The sequence below is a fragment of the Buteo buteo genome, chromosome 10 (assembly GCF_964188355.1).
Source record: "Buteo buteo chromosome 10, bButBut1.hap1.1, whole genome shotgun sequence".
Taxonomy (NCBI): domain Eukaryota; kingdom Metazoa; phylum Chordata; class Aves; order Accipitriformes; family Accipitridae; genus Buteo; species Buteo buteo.
Window position 1 is genome coordinate 33695751 of NC_134180.1, and position 13883 is coordinate 33709633.

General features: G+C 39.2%; 1 protein-coding gene across 2 annotated transcripts in view; it reads right to left on the minus strand.

Annotated features, from left to right (window-relative positions):
* The window catches only part of TESK2 (testis associated actin remodelling kinase 2), an 83186-nt gene that overhangs the window by 5176 nt on the left and 64127 nt on the right, over positions 1-13883 (minus strand). For both annotated transcript variants that reach the window (XM_075036979.1, XM_075036981.1), the window contains 5 exons: positions 9213-9295; positions 6578-6653; positions 4856-4939; positions 3640-3726; positions 24-159 (listed from right to left, as the gene is read on the minus strand). In XM_075036979.1, coding sequence (XP_074893080.1) covers positions 24-159; positions 3640-3726; positions 4856-4939; positions 6578-6653; positions 9213-9295 — 466 coding nt within the window. The remainder of the gene's footprint in view (positions 1-23; positions 160-3639; positions 3727-4855; positions 4940-6577; positions 6654-9212; positions 9296-13883) is intronic.

Here is a 13883-nt window from a genome sequence, read left to right on the forward strand (position 1 = left end):
GTTTGTACAATACAGACACTTACCTTTGGATTTTCTTTCACTGTTGTCAAGGTTCAAAAACTTTCTCTCTCTCTCCGAGTCCTCATTTCTCAGGCGGTTTAAAACCTCCTCCAGTGTTTTGACAATATCAGCAAATGAAGGACGCAACTTTGGATCCATCTGTGAATGCACACAAATGAAATAAGTTCATGTGGGTTTGTCCATGCTATTCTACTTACACATGGACAGAGGGACAATCTGAAGGAACTGAGGAAATTCAAGACGGTTTTAAGAAGTGAGTTGTCATTGCAAAAAACCTAAGTAAAGCAGGGGAAAAGTAGTATTCTGTCTTAGTTTATGTCTGTTATACCCCTCACATTTAATTATCAAGTTGTAAACATTCTATGAAGAGGATGCATTTTAAATTGAAAAGGAGGGAAGCTGTTAGATTCAGGGCTTGCAAGGGGGTTTTGTTTGTTTGTTTTAAACACCTTTCATAGTTCAAGGACTTCTTTCTGCACTCCAGTTATCAGTCAGAGATTATACGTCAATGTTACTTCAAAACGTGCCTGAAGCAATAAGGATTAAACAGAGCAACTTGGCTATGTCATTCTCTAAAAGTTTGTAATTCTTCTATCATCTCCTTGTGGCTTCAATTAAAACCCACCTAAATGGCATTGCTGATTTTAAAGTTTAAAATGTTGTATCCTTCCGTCTGTTAATTAGCCTTACTACTTGGTGTACTGGTCTGTCTTGTGAGGAAGCAAGATTGGTTATATAATTTGACAAAGTAATACAATAGGAAAAAAATCCATCTTTGCCCAAGTAAAATATCCCCCCCTCCAGTCATCAGTATGTATTCAGTTTGTATTTATCAGTATGTATTTATTTATTCACCCTAGTGGAAACAGATCTCTAAACAAAGTCCAACACTAAAATTGTACTAGAGGGCAAGCAGCTTAATTTAAGTAGTAACTTAGAAGGCATTTCATCATTTTGAACATTGACCCTGTGTGTATGTTACAGGTTTAACTACTGTAGGTAGCAATGTCTAATTCAGCCGCTGAAAATTAACCTCATTACACTATCAAGAAAGATTCCGCTTGACCTGATTCCTGTTTCTAGCCCTCTAAAGGCTTTTTCAGAGTGGACAAGCCCAGACAGATCTCACCTCTAGTACAAAGGGAACAGTGGTGCTTTGTATACAACAAAACCCAAAGACCTCCCTGATACTGCGTTGCAGGTCCTACGAGATGGATCTTTCTGAAGCAATCTAGTATGAACAACAACACAAGGTAAAGGGCTAAAAATTCATATGTACACTAATAAAAACCAAACAAATCACACTTGAAGAGCTCAAGAGCAGCAAGAAAGTTGTTCTAATGCAGCAGCTGGAATTTCCGGGCATAGGAAAATATCTTTTTCTGCTTTCCCTATTTCACTGAAAGAGTAGGGCAGGGGCAACACCAAAGCATACACTCTGTACTCTGACAAATTTACTAATTTGGGAAGCTTAGCGAGCTGCTGCAAGCTATAGGAAGTAAGAGGAGCTCTCTGGCTATTTTAATTTGTGCTAGGTAAGATCCAGGATGAGAACAGCAATGGAAAAGTGACTCAGAGCAACATTTGCCTCTTCCTCCCTGAGCAGTCCAGATTTCTGTTCAAATGGAATAGAAGGTTCTTCCTCAAGGCAGCAGTTGCCCGCAGCTCAGTTCCCACTGCTAAGCTTTTTGCATGATCATACATGATCACGTTTAGTAGGCTTATAGTTGGTGGGGAGTCTTGAGTTTTAGACTTCCTTGCATGTACTTATTTTAAAAAAACCCACACATATTGTAACAACAAATTAAAGAAATTTTAATCCACTGCTCATACATGTCAGTTTTTACTGATTTTCTTAAATTGCCCTAAAACACATTTCCTGGTTGTAGAAAACCCCAGTGGTTTGCACATTAGTTCAGCTGATCAATACAGTTTACGCTGTTTGTTGACCTATTAAATAATAAAAAGCTATATAAATGTCCATGTCTAAAAGCAAATTATCACACAGATCACCTACTACAGAATTACAGCATGCTTAGGAAGATACAAGAAAGCCTTATCTGTTCACCACCTTTTTCCTTCTACTAGCTAAGTGGTAAGTGAATTACAGCATGCCCAACACTGAAATTGGCATATGAATGGCTTGATAACAAGACAGCGATTTCCACTTTCAGTCCAGGGAAGGGACATTTATTATACAGGAAGCAGCATTTGACAATAATCAGTAGGAGAAAATCCTTCTTCTCTGAACACACCAAAATCTTACATGAGAATATTAAATCAGTCACTTCCCCTTTCTTCATGAGTAGTTTTACACTGAATTTCACTTGTGCCGAAAAACTGTGTTGAGTCATGTACCATGTGTTTGGATACAGTATGGAGTCTACAGGTGGGAGTTGAGATTTCCAAAGTCAAATTCTACCTCTAGCCAAACCCTTTAGTGCTTACATAGTCAAACCACTTCATAAACATGAGTCAGACATACCACTGTCCTGGTGAAGCTGTACTAAGGTGAAATCAGAGGAGTGAAGTAGCTTGTCCAGAGTAAGTTCCACAAACATTTTTAGAATTAAATTATGCTATCTTGTGTCAAGAGCAGCAGTCACCCCCACCTGCTCACATCCTCACCTTTATACTGCTCTTCCCTTGAGCACATGCATTTGTACTAATACAAAGTAAAGAGAGAGCTCAGGACAAAAACAAGCATCATGAGCGTGGAGAGATGAGACTTTTCTTACGAACACTCACTTGGACACAGTGCTGATATTGGCTCCAGCATGGCCTGGTTGTGGAGTCCCAGGCAAAGTTTTGTGCAATAGAAGTTGAGGCAACTTCTAAAAATTAAGTTGTGCAAACTGGACATTCCCAACTTCAGCTAAATCTGGTGGAAGCTCAGGTTCTCTTACTTCATATAAACCAGTTTAATATACAAAGGCACTAGTAACTTCTGTTATGGGATAACCCACAAAAGAAATCACACTTCCTTTGAATTTTCACACTGAGGAGCCATGAACTATCACAGTTTTACTTGAATAATTGGCAGAAAATTTACTCCATACAGCGCATTGCCTATAGCCTTACTGATATTAAATCATTTGGGTCCCAGTTTGTTTTTCTGAAACATAGGCTAGGGATTTGAAAGTTTATCCCACTTTCCAAAAGGCAGCATGTAGAAACTTTAGAGTAATACAGTGCCTGCTCTTGATCTGTTTGTCCCCTCTGTTTGTGAGAACAACTCAGAATTCTTTCTTCACAGCTCAGTAAGTCTGTACAAAATAACAGCTGGATTTTGTCAGCCCGAGGGCCAGCCAGTGTCAATAGCATACAACTGGTTATGATCTGCCTGAGCAGCCTGCAAGAAGCTGTTCAGTGCGCCAGACCTGTTTGTTTGGCATGACAGAACACAGAATTGCAAAAACACAAGATAGACCTTTTTGCAAGGGGAAGGGAAGAATTATAAAAACTGCAAGGGACCTTCTAGGTTATCAGAACGTACGCTGCTTTTATTAGGTAGGCTCTGCAAGTCTCTTCTGTAAATGCTTTAAGCTCTATCTTCAAAAGCCAGAGGGATTTAGAGAACTCCAGTTTAGGCCTCTCCCCTTCAAGTAAGATACTCACATTACAGCAGTTGAAGGCCAGCTGGAGGAAGTCAGGAGGACAGTCTCCCACCATGTGCTGGAAGGCATCATAATCTAATCCAAAATTCTGTACAAACAAAACCACAGCACAGAGATAAATGAGGTCTGCTATCCGGCCCAAAGCATCTTCTTTTCAGGGGGTCCCTACATGGAGTTATCAGGAATAACCATGAACACCATCTCTCAGTAGCCACATACAGAGGTTTTTGAGAAAACTTCATGCATACTCTGAACTGCAGCATTCCCAGTGGGGATTACTTGATACAAGATACCTGTAAGAGAATGAGCTGACTTCAAAGCCCATCCTTCTTTCTGGACTCAACTGCAATCCATTGCACTTGAAATATTGCCTGTGTGGATCTGGAAGCAATATCTTATACTATGATGTTTCACCATGGTGAGTTTCACAGTGTAAATTAACAGCCTGCTATAAAACCAGAGGCTTCACTATGATGAAAATATATCAATTAAAATGGTTAATTTTTCAGTGGATGATAGACTGATAATACAAATTATCCAGTTCCTTAAGTGCACTTCTGTAAAATCTGAAGGGCAGAGAAACAAAAGGATCTCTTATTTACTGCAGTTCAAGACCTACGCAATTTTGTATTTTCAGAACCGGAAGGGGATAGACAATTTGGAAGACCCCCCATAGAGGGCCAAAAGCTGCCTGCAGATGGGTCTCAGCCAAAAGGCAACTAAGGAAAGTAAGAAGTATCTTGTTTGATTAGTCGATTCTAGCTCAGATCCACAGTGCTTAGCACAGTCTATACAAAAATAAGGGTGAGCTTATTTTAGCTGCTGCTGCTAACATAGCTCCTGCCCCTTTCACAAGAAGGGGCTGGCTGCTTAGTGGATGCAGTGTGCCAAAAGTGCTCTGTTTTGAACAAGGCAAGAAGTCTACATGAGCTATCACTCTACAAAAGGAACGTCACTGCAATGCAATCAGTGTTCTGCCAGTTAGGGGCAGACAGGATTTCCCATGAGGACTGCAGCTGGACAAAGTCTCTGTGAAAGCGTCTTCAATGGGCCTTCTTATAGTAACAGCACAGAAGAACAAAACCCTTTTACAGGCTATTTTTAATGTAACACCTATTCATCGTATCTGTGGCAGCAGTGCCAGAAGTTCTAAAGGCCAGCCATTATCATGGCATACTTAACCGCCTCCCACCAATGTTATAAATGTAACCACTCACCTCTGTGCGAGGGAGATAGTCTGGATCTGCCTGTATTCTTGCTATAATCTCACACAGAATTATACCATAGGAGAACACATCCGCCTGAGAGAAAAAAAAAATAAATAGCCACATGGTTCAGCTATGAATACTCAGTGTTCTTATCTGCCACTGAGTTTATGCTTACCCCAAACAGTTATCGTGAAACAACTGAACGAACACCACAGCCTTACACTAAGCAACTGCATTATAGCTAACATTTTCCGTGTGAAGAAACACGTGCTCACAGTAAAGCATTCTTGATGCACAAACAGCAATAACTTTAAAACTCTTCCAAGAAAAAAAAAGAAAAAAAACCAGCAAACCATTCTTAATTCAGCAGTGTAAACAAATAAAAATAAAATTAAAAAATCTTTCCTTGCATAAAGAATGGTGAAATTGCATTTGATGTCTTACAGATGAGAGTAATTAAAAACATAGCCAAAACATTACATGCCTATATCACTGTGGTTAGAAAAATGGGTTTAGAATACACATGATCCCAGCTTATCCAGAACATTAGTGCTGTTTTTAAGAAAAACTACATTTTTCTCATCTCACAGTTCAGCACCTCTGGAGGAAACAGTGTCTTTCCCAAAGCTTGAGATATCTAATAACACTGTATACCAGCATCAATTTCCATTGAAGTTTCCGTGACACTTAGTAATCACTTATCTGACTACCCCTGGAGCTGCACAGTTCCTCAGATTTCCACCCACCTGAATTTACCATGTAATAAAATTTAGGGAAACACGGAATATAAGTCTATAGTGCAGAAGCCAGCATCCCTCATCCCTTACATATCAGGCAAGTTTATATGTCACCTTTCATTCTGATGAGGTATGAGACCTGCTTCCTCTTTAGTCCTCCATGCCCTAGGGTTAGTGAAGAATGTGGCACCATTGGGTACTTCATTATTAATTTAGGTCAACTGGAACTCTCAAAAAAGCTTTGAAATGGTAATTATTACATTCATTACCGAGGTAGCTACTGCCTTCCTGCAAGTTAAAAGTACCACCAATTAAACAGATTATTGACTACTAGCTATAAAAAGGTACAGGATGCGGGCTTTATCACAGAAAAGCTGCACTTGCAGGGCTGAAGTAGACTATGTTACACGTGGGAGAGAAAATCCTGTGTAAAGAAGAGCTCTATTGAAAATACTATTTCTAAAATCCAGTGCGATCTGATCCTCCTCCGAAAGAAACATTTTCCAATGCCACAAATAGCAAAACTTAGAAATACCTTTGGAGAACATTTTTATCCAGGCATCTTACCTTGAGAAATGCTGATTTTTTTTTTTAAATTAAAATAATTGTACAAGTTTACATACAGACTTTTACTTCAACCCAGATTTCACATATGGTCATGAAAGCAACCTCACTACATTTCTCATGAGACTTGGTTAAATTAAGTTGTGTTAGCTCGACAAGCCATTACCATATTTCTGCATGTGGGGTGTTCCACAACAGAAATAGCATAACAGTGAATTATGCTAAAGGTAATTCTATTTCTGTATAAGAATCCACAGCATGAATTGAAATATTAGCTATTCAACTCACACACTCCCTTAGTCTGAATGACCTACTGAGTACAGAAATATCACAAATGAAAATAACAATAATTTTAATATTATGGACATTCTAAATCTTGTATTGAAGAAAACCATCTGGCAACTAAAGTCCATTTATATCATGTACCTACCTTTTCATTGTAAGGTTCATCTCTGAGAACTTCTGGTGCCATCCAGAAGGGTGAACCCACCACAGGTAACTTCTCACTATATAGATATGGGATAGATGGGGGGGAGGGGGGCGGAGAAGAACTATTAATGAAATGCTCAGGCATTACTTTCCATAACTCTAAGTATCTGCAGAAGCTTTCACCAGGGGGAAGTTAATACAAATGCGTTTTGTAACATACTGTATTTTACACTGGTTTCCTACTGGAGTCACTGAAACGTTCAATAGCAGGAGGAGAAGGTGGAAGAAGATGAAAGCTTCAATCAGTTACTCATATTTTATTTCCAGTTTCTAAGTGCCTGGTCACTTAAAAAAAAAACTCTTTTATTTTAAGGTCACGGCTGTTCAATAGTTTCCAAACTCTTGGCAGAGTTGGCTCTTTCATCTATACCTAGAAAGGTTTGGGACATCAGTTTCAGGCTAGATGTCAAGCCCTCCATTCATGCATGTCCTGGTTTTGGCTCGGATAGAGTTAATTTTCTTTCTAGTAGCTGGTATAGTGCTATGTTTTGGATTCAGTATGAGAAGCATGTTGGTAACACACTGATGTTTTAGTTGTTGCTAAGTAGTGTTCATACTAAGTCAAGGATTTTTCAGCTTCTCATGGCCAGCTGGCAAGAAGGCTGGAGGGGCATAAGAAGTTGGGAGGGGACACAGCCAGGACAGCTGACCCAAACTGGGCAAAGGGGTATTCCATACCATGTGACGTCATGCCCAGTATATAAACTGGGGGGAGTGGGGCTGGGGGGGATCACTGCCAGGGAACTAACTGGGCACCGGTCAGCAAGTGGTGAGCAATTTGCATTATGCATTGCTTGTTTTGTATATTCCAATTTTATTACTATTATTATTATTGTTGTCATTGTTATTATCATTATAAGAATCATTATTATCATCATCATTATTATTATTTTCTTCCTTTCTGTCCTCTTAAAACTGTCTTTATCTCAACCCATGATTTTTACTTTTTTTTTTCCAATTCTCTCCCCCATCCAACTGCAGCAAGCGAGTGGCTGTGTGGTGCTTAGTTGCTCGCTGGGGTTAAATCACGACAATGCAGCAAGACATGCAGGTATCCATCCCTACATGTAGACCAATAAGCAGCACAGCCTGCTTGCAAACTGTATTTTTTAAAAAAAAAAAGTCTAGATTGACCAGATGAATCCTTTAATAGGGAAAAATTAAAAGTAATCAGAATAGAGCCAATTTGAAAAATATGCAATGTTTCCACGTGGCTGAATACTGGGGCCTTAAGAAAGGCCTCCAGCTTGCCACCCAGCTGACCTTGAAGGAATAACTATTAAAGAAAAAAGGCCTCTGAAGGCCTCAAAATAGCATGGCTTGCTAGCCAGCAAACTGGAACCAACAAAACGGCATTTGAAAATGGAGGTAAGACTAGATCAAACCAAAATGGTGGCTAATGTAATGGTTTTATTATGTTGTTTGTTTTAGTATCAAGCTACCTTAACTTTAGCTATTACTGTACTCTCAGTTTTCAGGGCATCTCAAAACAAGGTATTAAGAACATCTTAAGGCACCTGTGGTGCCCTCCTGATTTTGTGATGGGTTCCTACAAATACAGCTGAAGCTTTCAGCCCCTTAAAGGGCAGAGATTCCACTGCAGCATACAAGATACACACTGGCTGTACTTATCAGTAGTTTGGAAATTGAGATGTTCACTTTGTTAAGCTTTTAGATCAATATTTCATCAACATTAATGCAAGCCTTCAGACCTCCCAAGGTACGTTTTTAGGATATGTGCAGTTTAAAAACAGTGCATAGCTGAGATAAACTTCTATTGTTTTCTTTGCAGTCAAAAGAGCTGAAGGGTTTTTATTTATTTTACGCAGAAGAACACACTGGAGAAAATCTGACAGCAGATTTCAGAGGCAGAATACTCTGAAATACAGAAGTCAATATACAGAGAGAACAATGAAATCCTTGTCCTTGATCTCCCTAACAGAGGGATGACAAAAGGACTATTTCCAATTGTGACAATAGCTTGTGACAGTCACCTGTGCATTCCTCAAATGAGTCAAGATTATAATTTCATCCTAGGGAGAGCAAAATGGTGAGCTACTATTAAGCAGTAATTTTAATATCTCTTTGTTATAAACCTGGATTTTAACAACTAACCCAGAGGTTAAAGAGAGTAACACTGGAATGCCACTGAGTATTGCTTATGAAAATGGAAAGAAGCTAATTAAAGTTGTTTGGAATCAACAGAGGACATTTATCATAAAATCATCCCAATCCAGAACACTGAACAGTATTTTTGTGTTTGCTTTGTTGTGGGTTTTTTTAAAACCAAAATTCCCAAGTACGTGCTTAGAAGATTTACTGAAAAGCTTGAGTAAATCCTCTACTCACTGGAGCATTTTTGAAGAATAAATGTCACCACTAAATCTATCAAAATGGACAGTAATTAAGGCTGGAACATTTTGGTCATCCAGCCTGCAGTTCTAGACTGAAGACTAAGGATATTTTTTGCAAATTTTGTATCAGAATACAATAATGGCCTCAGGAACCTGGCTCATTATTGCTTCTGACATGCAACCACACTGCAACTCTCGCTGTATTTTTATTAGTTCACATACCTGTGATCAGGAATTTTCTCAGCTAAACCAAAGTCTCCCACTATTGCTGAGTATCCGTTCTCATCATGTTTTATTAAGCAGTTCTGGAAAAAAAAAACCCACAAAATCAGAAGGGTTATTGTCTGGGCATGAAACCCATATACTGTTTGTTTCATTTATTTTTAATCTGGCACAAGACTACAAGATATTGTTCGGAAGACATTCATCTATGAGAACCTTTTGTCTGAAAGCAACCACCCTTTCCCACTACCCTCCCCCCCTGCACAATCACATGTCTATCAAACTTAAGATGCTGCAAACAGCCTTACACTTAGTTAATAATCCACTTAAAAACTTGCTGAGAAAGCAAGCAGCCACAGGCAGCACGTACCCAGCTAGGTTCTAGCAAGAATTAAGATGATTTAGGTCCCTTACTGCTCAAGTATGCAATACATGCTGTTCACTATAACACCTTAAATTTTCTCTTTACAATTTGCCCGTACCTGACCAGAATACAAGATCAGGGCAGACTCCAAATGCCTTTGTATATTTTGCTACAGTAGCTACTGCAAAGGAACTCACTGGTTTGCAGTAGATTTTCACGAGAAAATACAAGATGTGACAAAGTTATATGTGCTTTTAAAGTCTCAAATAAAATTCTTTATTCTACAGTACATCATAAAACATGATTTAAGGGAAAAGTCTTAATAGGGAAAAGCTGTCAATCTTTTTCTTTCACATGTGCCCTCCAGTGTCAAGACGGAGGGCAATCTAAGGACACACACAGATAATTCTGGTCTGGCACCATCACATCACACACAGCGTATTATTGATTTATTTTTGTTATTTATTTACAACTTTGAGAAAATATGCTTTGACCATTCCAGTACCACATCTTTTCCCTTCTCACCAAATGACCTGATGACCGACTTCCCTAAGTTTTTTTCTGTCCTGTAATAGGTGGAACAACACAGAGAATTCACTCCTTTACCACATGCCTTGCTCTGTATCCTTCTGTAGGCAGTACAATAGCAGTGACAGGCAGCAAAACCACTGCCGACTCCTACAGAGTGGTACCCTGCATTAATTAGCTGAACAGCAGGAAACACTTTCTAGCTTTATTGTGCTTGGATGTACAAAAGCCCCTCGCTGACCCCAGAGCATTAGCGTGTCTGTATAATGCAACTACCAAGAAAAGTGAGTCCCTTGTCTAAAAGATCAAGTTCAGGTCATCACTGTTTACATTATTCAGAGATGATTGTGGCTCAGGCCATGAAGTGAGTTTTCTTCCTGCCAATTAAAAGGTTAAGCAACCCACTCCTGCGATCATGTAAAGAAAATGCATGCCAGCCTCTTGAAACACATGCCGGGCTCCTGAGATGCAAAGTTTTATTTGTTTAGCATGACTCAAGTATAATAAGTACAGTTAGTTTGGGGATTCGTAAACATGTACCAAGTTAAATCAACCATGCTTGCCCAAAAAGCAGCAAAGCTTGTCAGTTACGGGCTTTGTTATCTTTTATCAAAGAGCACATTCATTCAGCTTGCCTCTGTTTAAACATTTGGTCACTGTTAAGTGGACTTAAAACTGAGAAGGATAAAACTTTTCTAAAAAAATCTTACTCAAATGATTCAGACAAGTGGAATTTCATCGTGTACTGCACAGAAACAAGTCCATGAGGACACCAGAGATTTTGCAGTGTACAAGAATGCTGATACTATCTTAGGCAGCAAAACACCAGGTTATTTTCTGCCATACATTTCTCAGGAATTAAAGATGATTCATAATTTGACATTTAAAAAAACACTTTTATGATTCATAAAAAAATCCCTAGTTTTAAAATCTAGATTTCCTTCTTGCATTACCTTTGACTATTTACATTTTGTTCATTTTGAGTAGCAAGACTGCAGTAGTTCATTCCACCTTCTGGGTTTTGTGGATTAGGGTTATTACCCACTAACACCTGCTCTCCAAAATTTCAGGGGGGCATTTAAATCCAGACCAGGAATTATTTTCAACATAGCTAAAAATCTGTAGAAACATTTCTACTGACCTTAAGATCTGCAATAATTTAGAGGGCTACTTTGACACCAAAAGGAAGCTTAAATGCAACATCATCCTGACAGCAAATTTTCCTTCAGCTTCTTACCAGTATACAAGCACATCCCATTAGACAGCAATACATCACCAACTGAAGACAATCTTATCCCCCCACCAAGCCCCAGGCAATCTCAGCTCTCAGGTACGGCACTGAACTGTTACACAAGTAGATTACTCCTAGATAAATCATAAATTAAACCAATAGCACATCCATTCTAGCTGCCAAGTAATGCTACCTGACAGCTCTGAGCTCCCTCCCAGATGAGCAGGAGCTGCCTGCAGCAAAGCTAGGCTCCCTTTCAGTGCAGGCCTTTTGAGAAACCAAACAGAGCAGACACCCCATTGCTGTGGGGTCCAGAGTTCCTGCAGGAGAGGCCAGTACACCATGACAAGGCAATGGGGGAAAGCCTAGGGCAACATTTCTGCTATAAAGTACTGATCAATTGTTCTGCTGTGGTGGGCTGCACAATGTTAAATGACAAAGAAGGAAGCTAAACTATTCTCTCGCACTAGTGGAAGCTTGTCTTTTCTCTGCATATGAAGAAGTTCTGAGTGTGAATTTAAATTCATTAGGATAGATATTCCAGTACAAGAGTGACTTTTTTTATTCACACTGAAATCAGCCACAGGCAGGTAACATGCACCAGACAAAAAAATGCCCGAGTCACTAAAAATGCTCACTGTACTGAAACTAAACTGATTTAATTCAACTGGTGCAAATTTCTTGTAGCTAAGCACCAATTTCTTGGAACCCAGAAAGGACAGAAGCCTATTCCTACAAAAACCAATAGTAAACACCCTCTACGGATACTAGCGTGGTCAGATGTCACCTTTCAAGCCTGTACTGCTTATTCAGGACAAAGTATTGCAGATGGCAATAATTCATTCTGTGCTGAGATTCTCCAAGTGTTCAAGGCCAACCCTCAGCACCACCATACTCCTTCTCCACCCTTCCCACCCTAGTAAAGCCATTACACAGCACCACACCAAATCCACAGCACAGATAATTTAGTTACCAGATTTAAGACGCAATTTATGAAAAAGTGACTTAACACAGCCCGCAGTAACTGGCAGTTCATGTGCACTCAATGAAAGACATTTCTAAGCATTCACATTCCACTGCAGAGATAAATCAGAATCAAAAAAGGGACAAAGCTTCATTAGAGACTAAAAGGTTGAAAACAGCTTTTAAATTTAAGCTAGAGGTGGTATCTTAGTAGGAAAAGTACAATAGAGCATATTGCACTGTTTCTTCTGACAAAGTGATACTTCTCAGTTTCTACAACAAAGAAATATGAGTATCAATTTGGTATGAAGAAGTTTCATTAATGGATTTTGGCACTGAGATACAAGAACTCAAACCCGTCTCTGGTGCAAAGAGCCTCTCAAGAACTGCCTATAAGATTCAATGCCAAGCAGCTCTACAACACCGGCTTTAAGAAAACACTTTCGACTTACTATTGCACTATTTGTATAAGCTGCAAGGCAATAAAACATGACGACCTTCCCAAGCTTTCTCTTTGGACCTCTGCAGACAGGGATGTTCTTTCCTTTGGCAGCTCACACCATCAAAGAGGGCAGTATTTGACTTCAGTTGGGTTCTCAAGGTTTTTTTTTCCCTGAAATGGGGACCCCATCAGTCCTTCCTGAGGCAGTCCCTTAATAGAAGCAAGGAGCTCTGTACATGAGCCCTAAAGAGTTAAGAGAGCTGTTTATGCAGAGACAGATGTGAAAGAACACAAAGCCCCCTTTGTGTGTTACATGAGCTTAACATCTGCTTTGCACAGCATAATCCTACTAAGACTAATGCAATATTCTACTCTCCCTTTTATATAAACAAAAATGAAAATAGACTCAAGAGTTTCAGAGTTAAAAATAAGTTGCTTAGATGAAGAAACCCAATCGTTTTATTTTACAATATGACATACAATCTAAACTCCTTAGAGATTTTATTGCACTCCAGAAAAGACAGGAACACTACTGGAGCACTGTTTGCAACCCTCTGATAACTGTTACTGAATTAAAATATTTAAAGGCCAATTGGGATGTAACAGCTGTTTTTAAAGTGCTATCCCCCAGAAGAAACACCATTGATAATTAAATATACAACAGGAAGTTTACAGTACTAGAATAATTTTTGAAACAAAACCCATTATGTTTAAGGGACAGGCTCCATTTGGGTCCCAAAGTACCAGTGAAAGTTTAGTATTGCGACTATCATTAGAAATAAGCATCTCTAACAGCTAATTTTTTCAGTGTAAGCCTTCCCCTGCAGTGCAAAATAGCCAGGCAACAGCTTACTCTAGCACAAAGGGGACCTTACAACCGCAGCAGTAAGTATGAGACTCATCAGACAAAGATTCTGTTCATTGCTTGGGTTTTATTTTGTGTTAAACAAGCAAACAGCCTACAAGGTAGGAAGTCAGGGTATGTCACTTTCAAGCCCAAAGGCAGTGAATTTATGTTACATCAGATAATCCACAGTAATTGATTACATGCATGATTCTGTCCCATAGTAACTGAGACTACTCCTCTCTCAATGAAAGAAGGGTGAACCATTACACATTTCCTGTGAAGTGAAAGCAGATGTT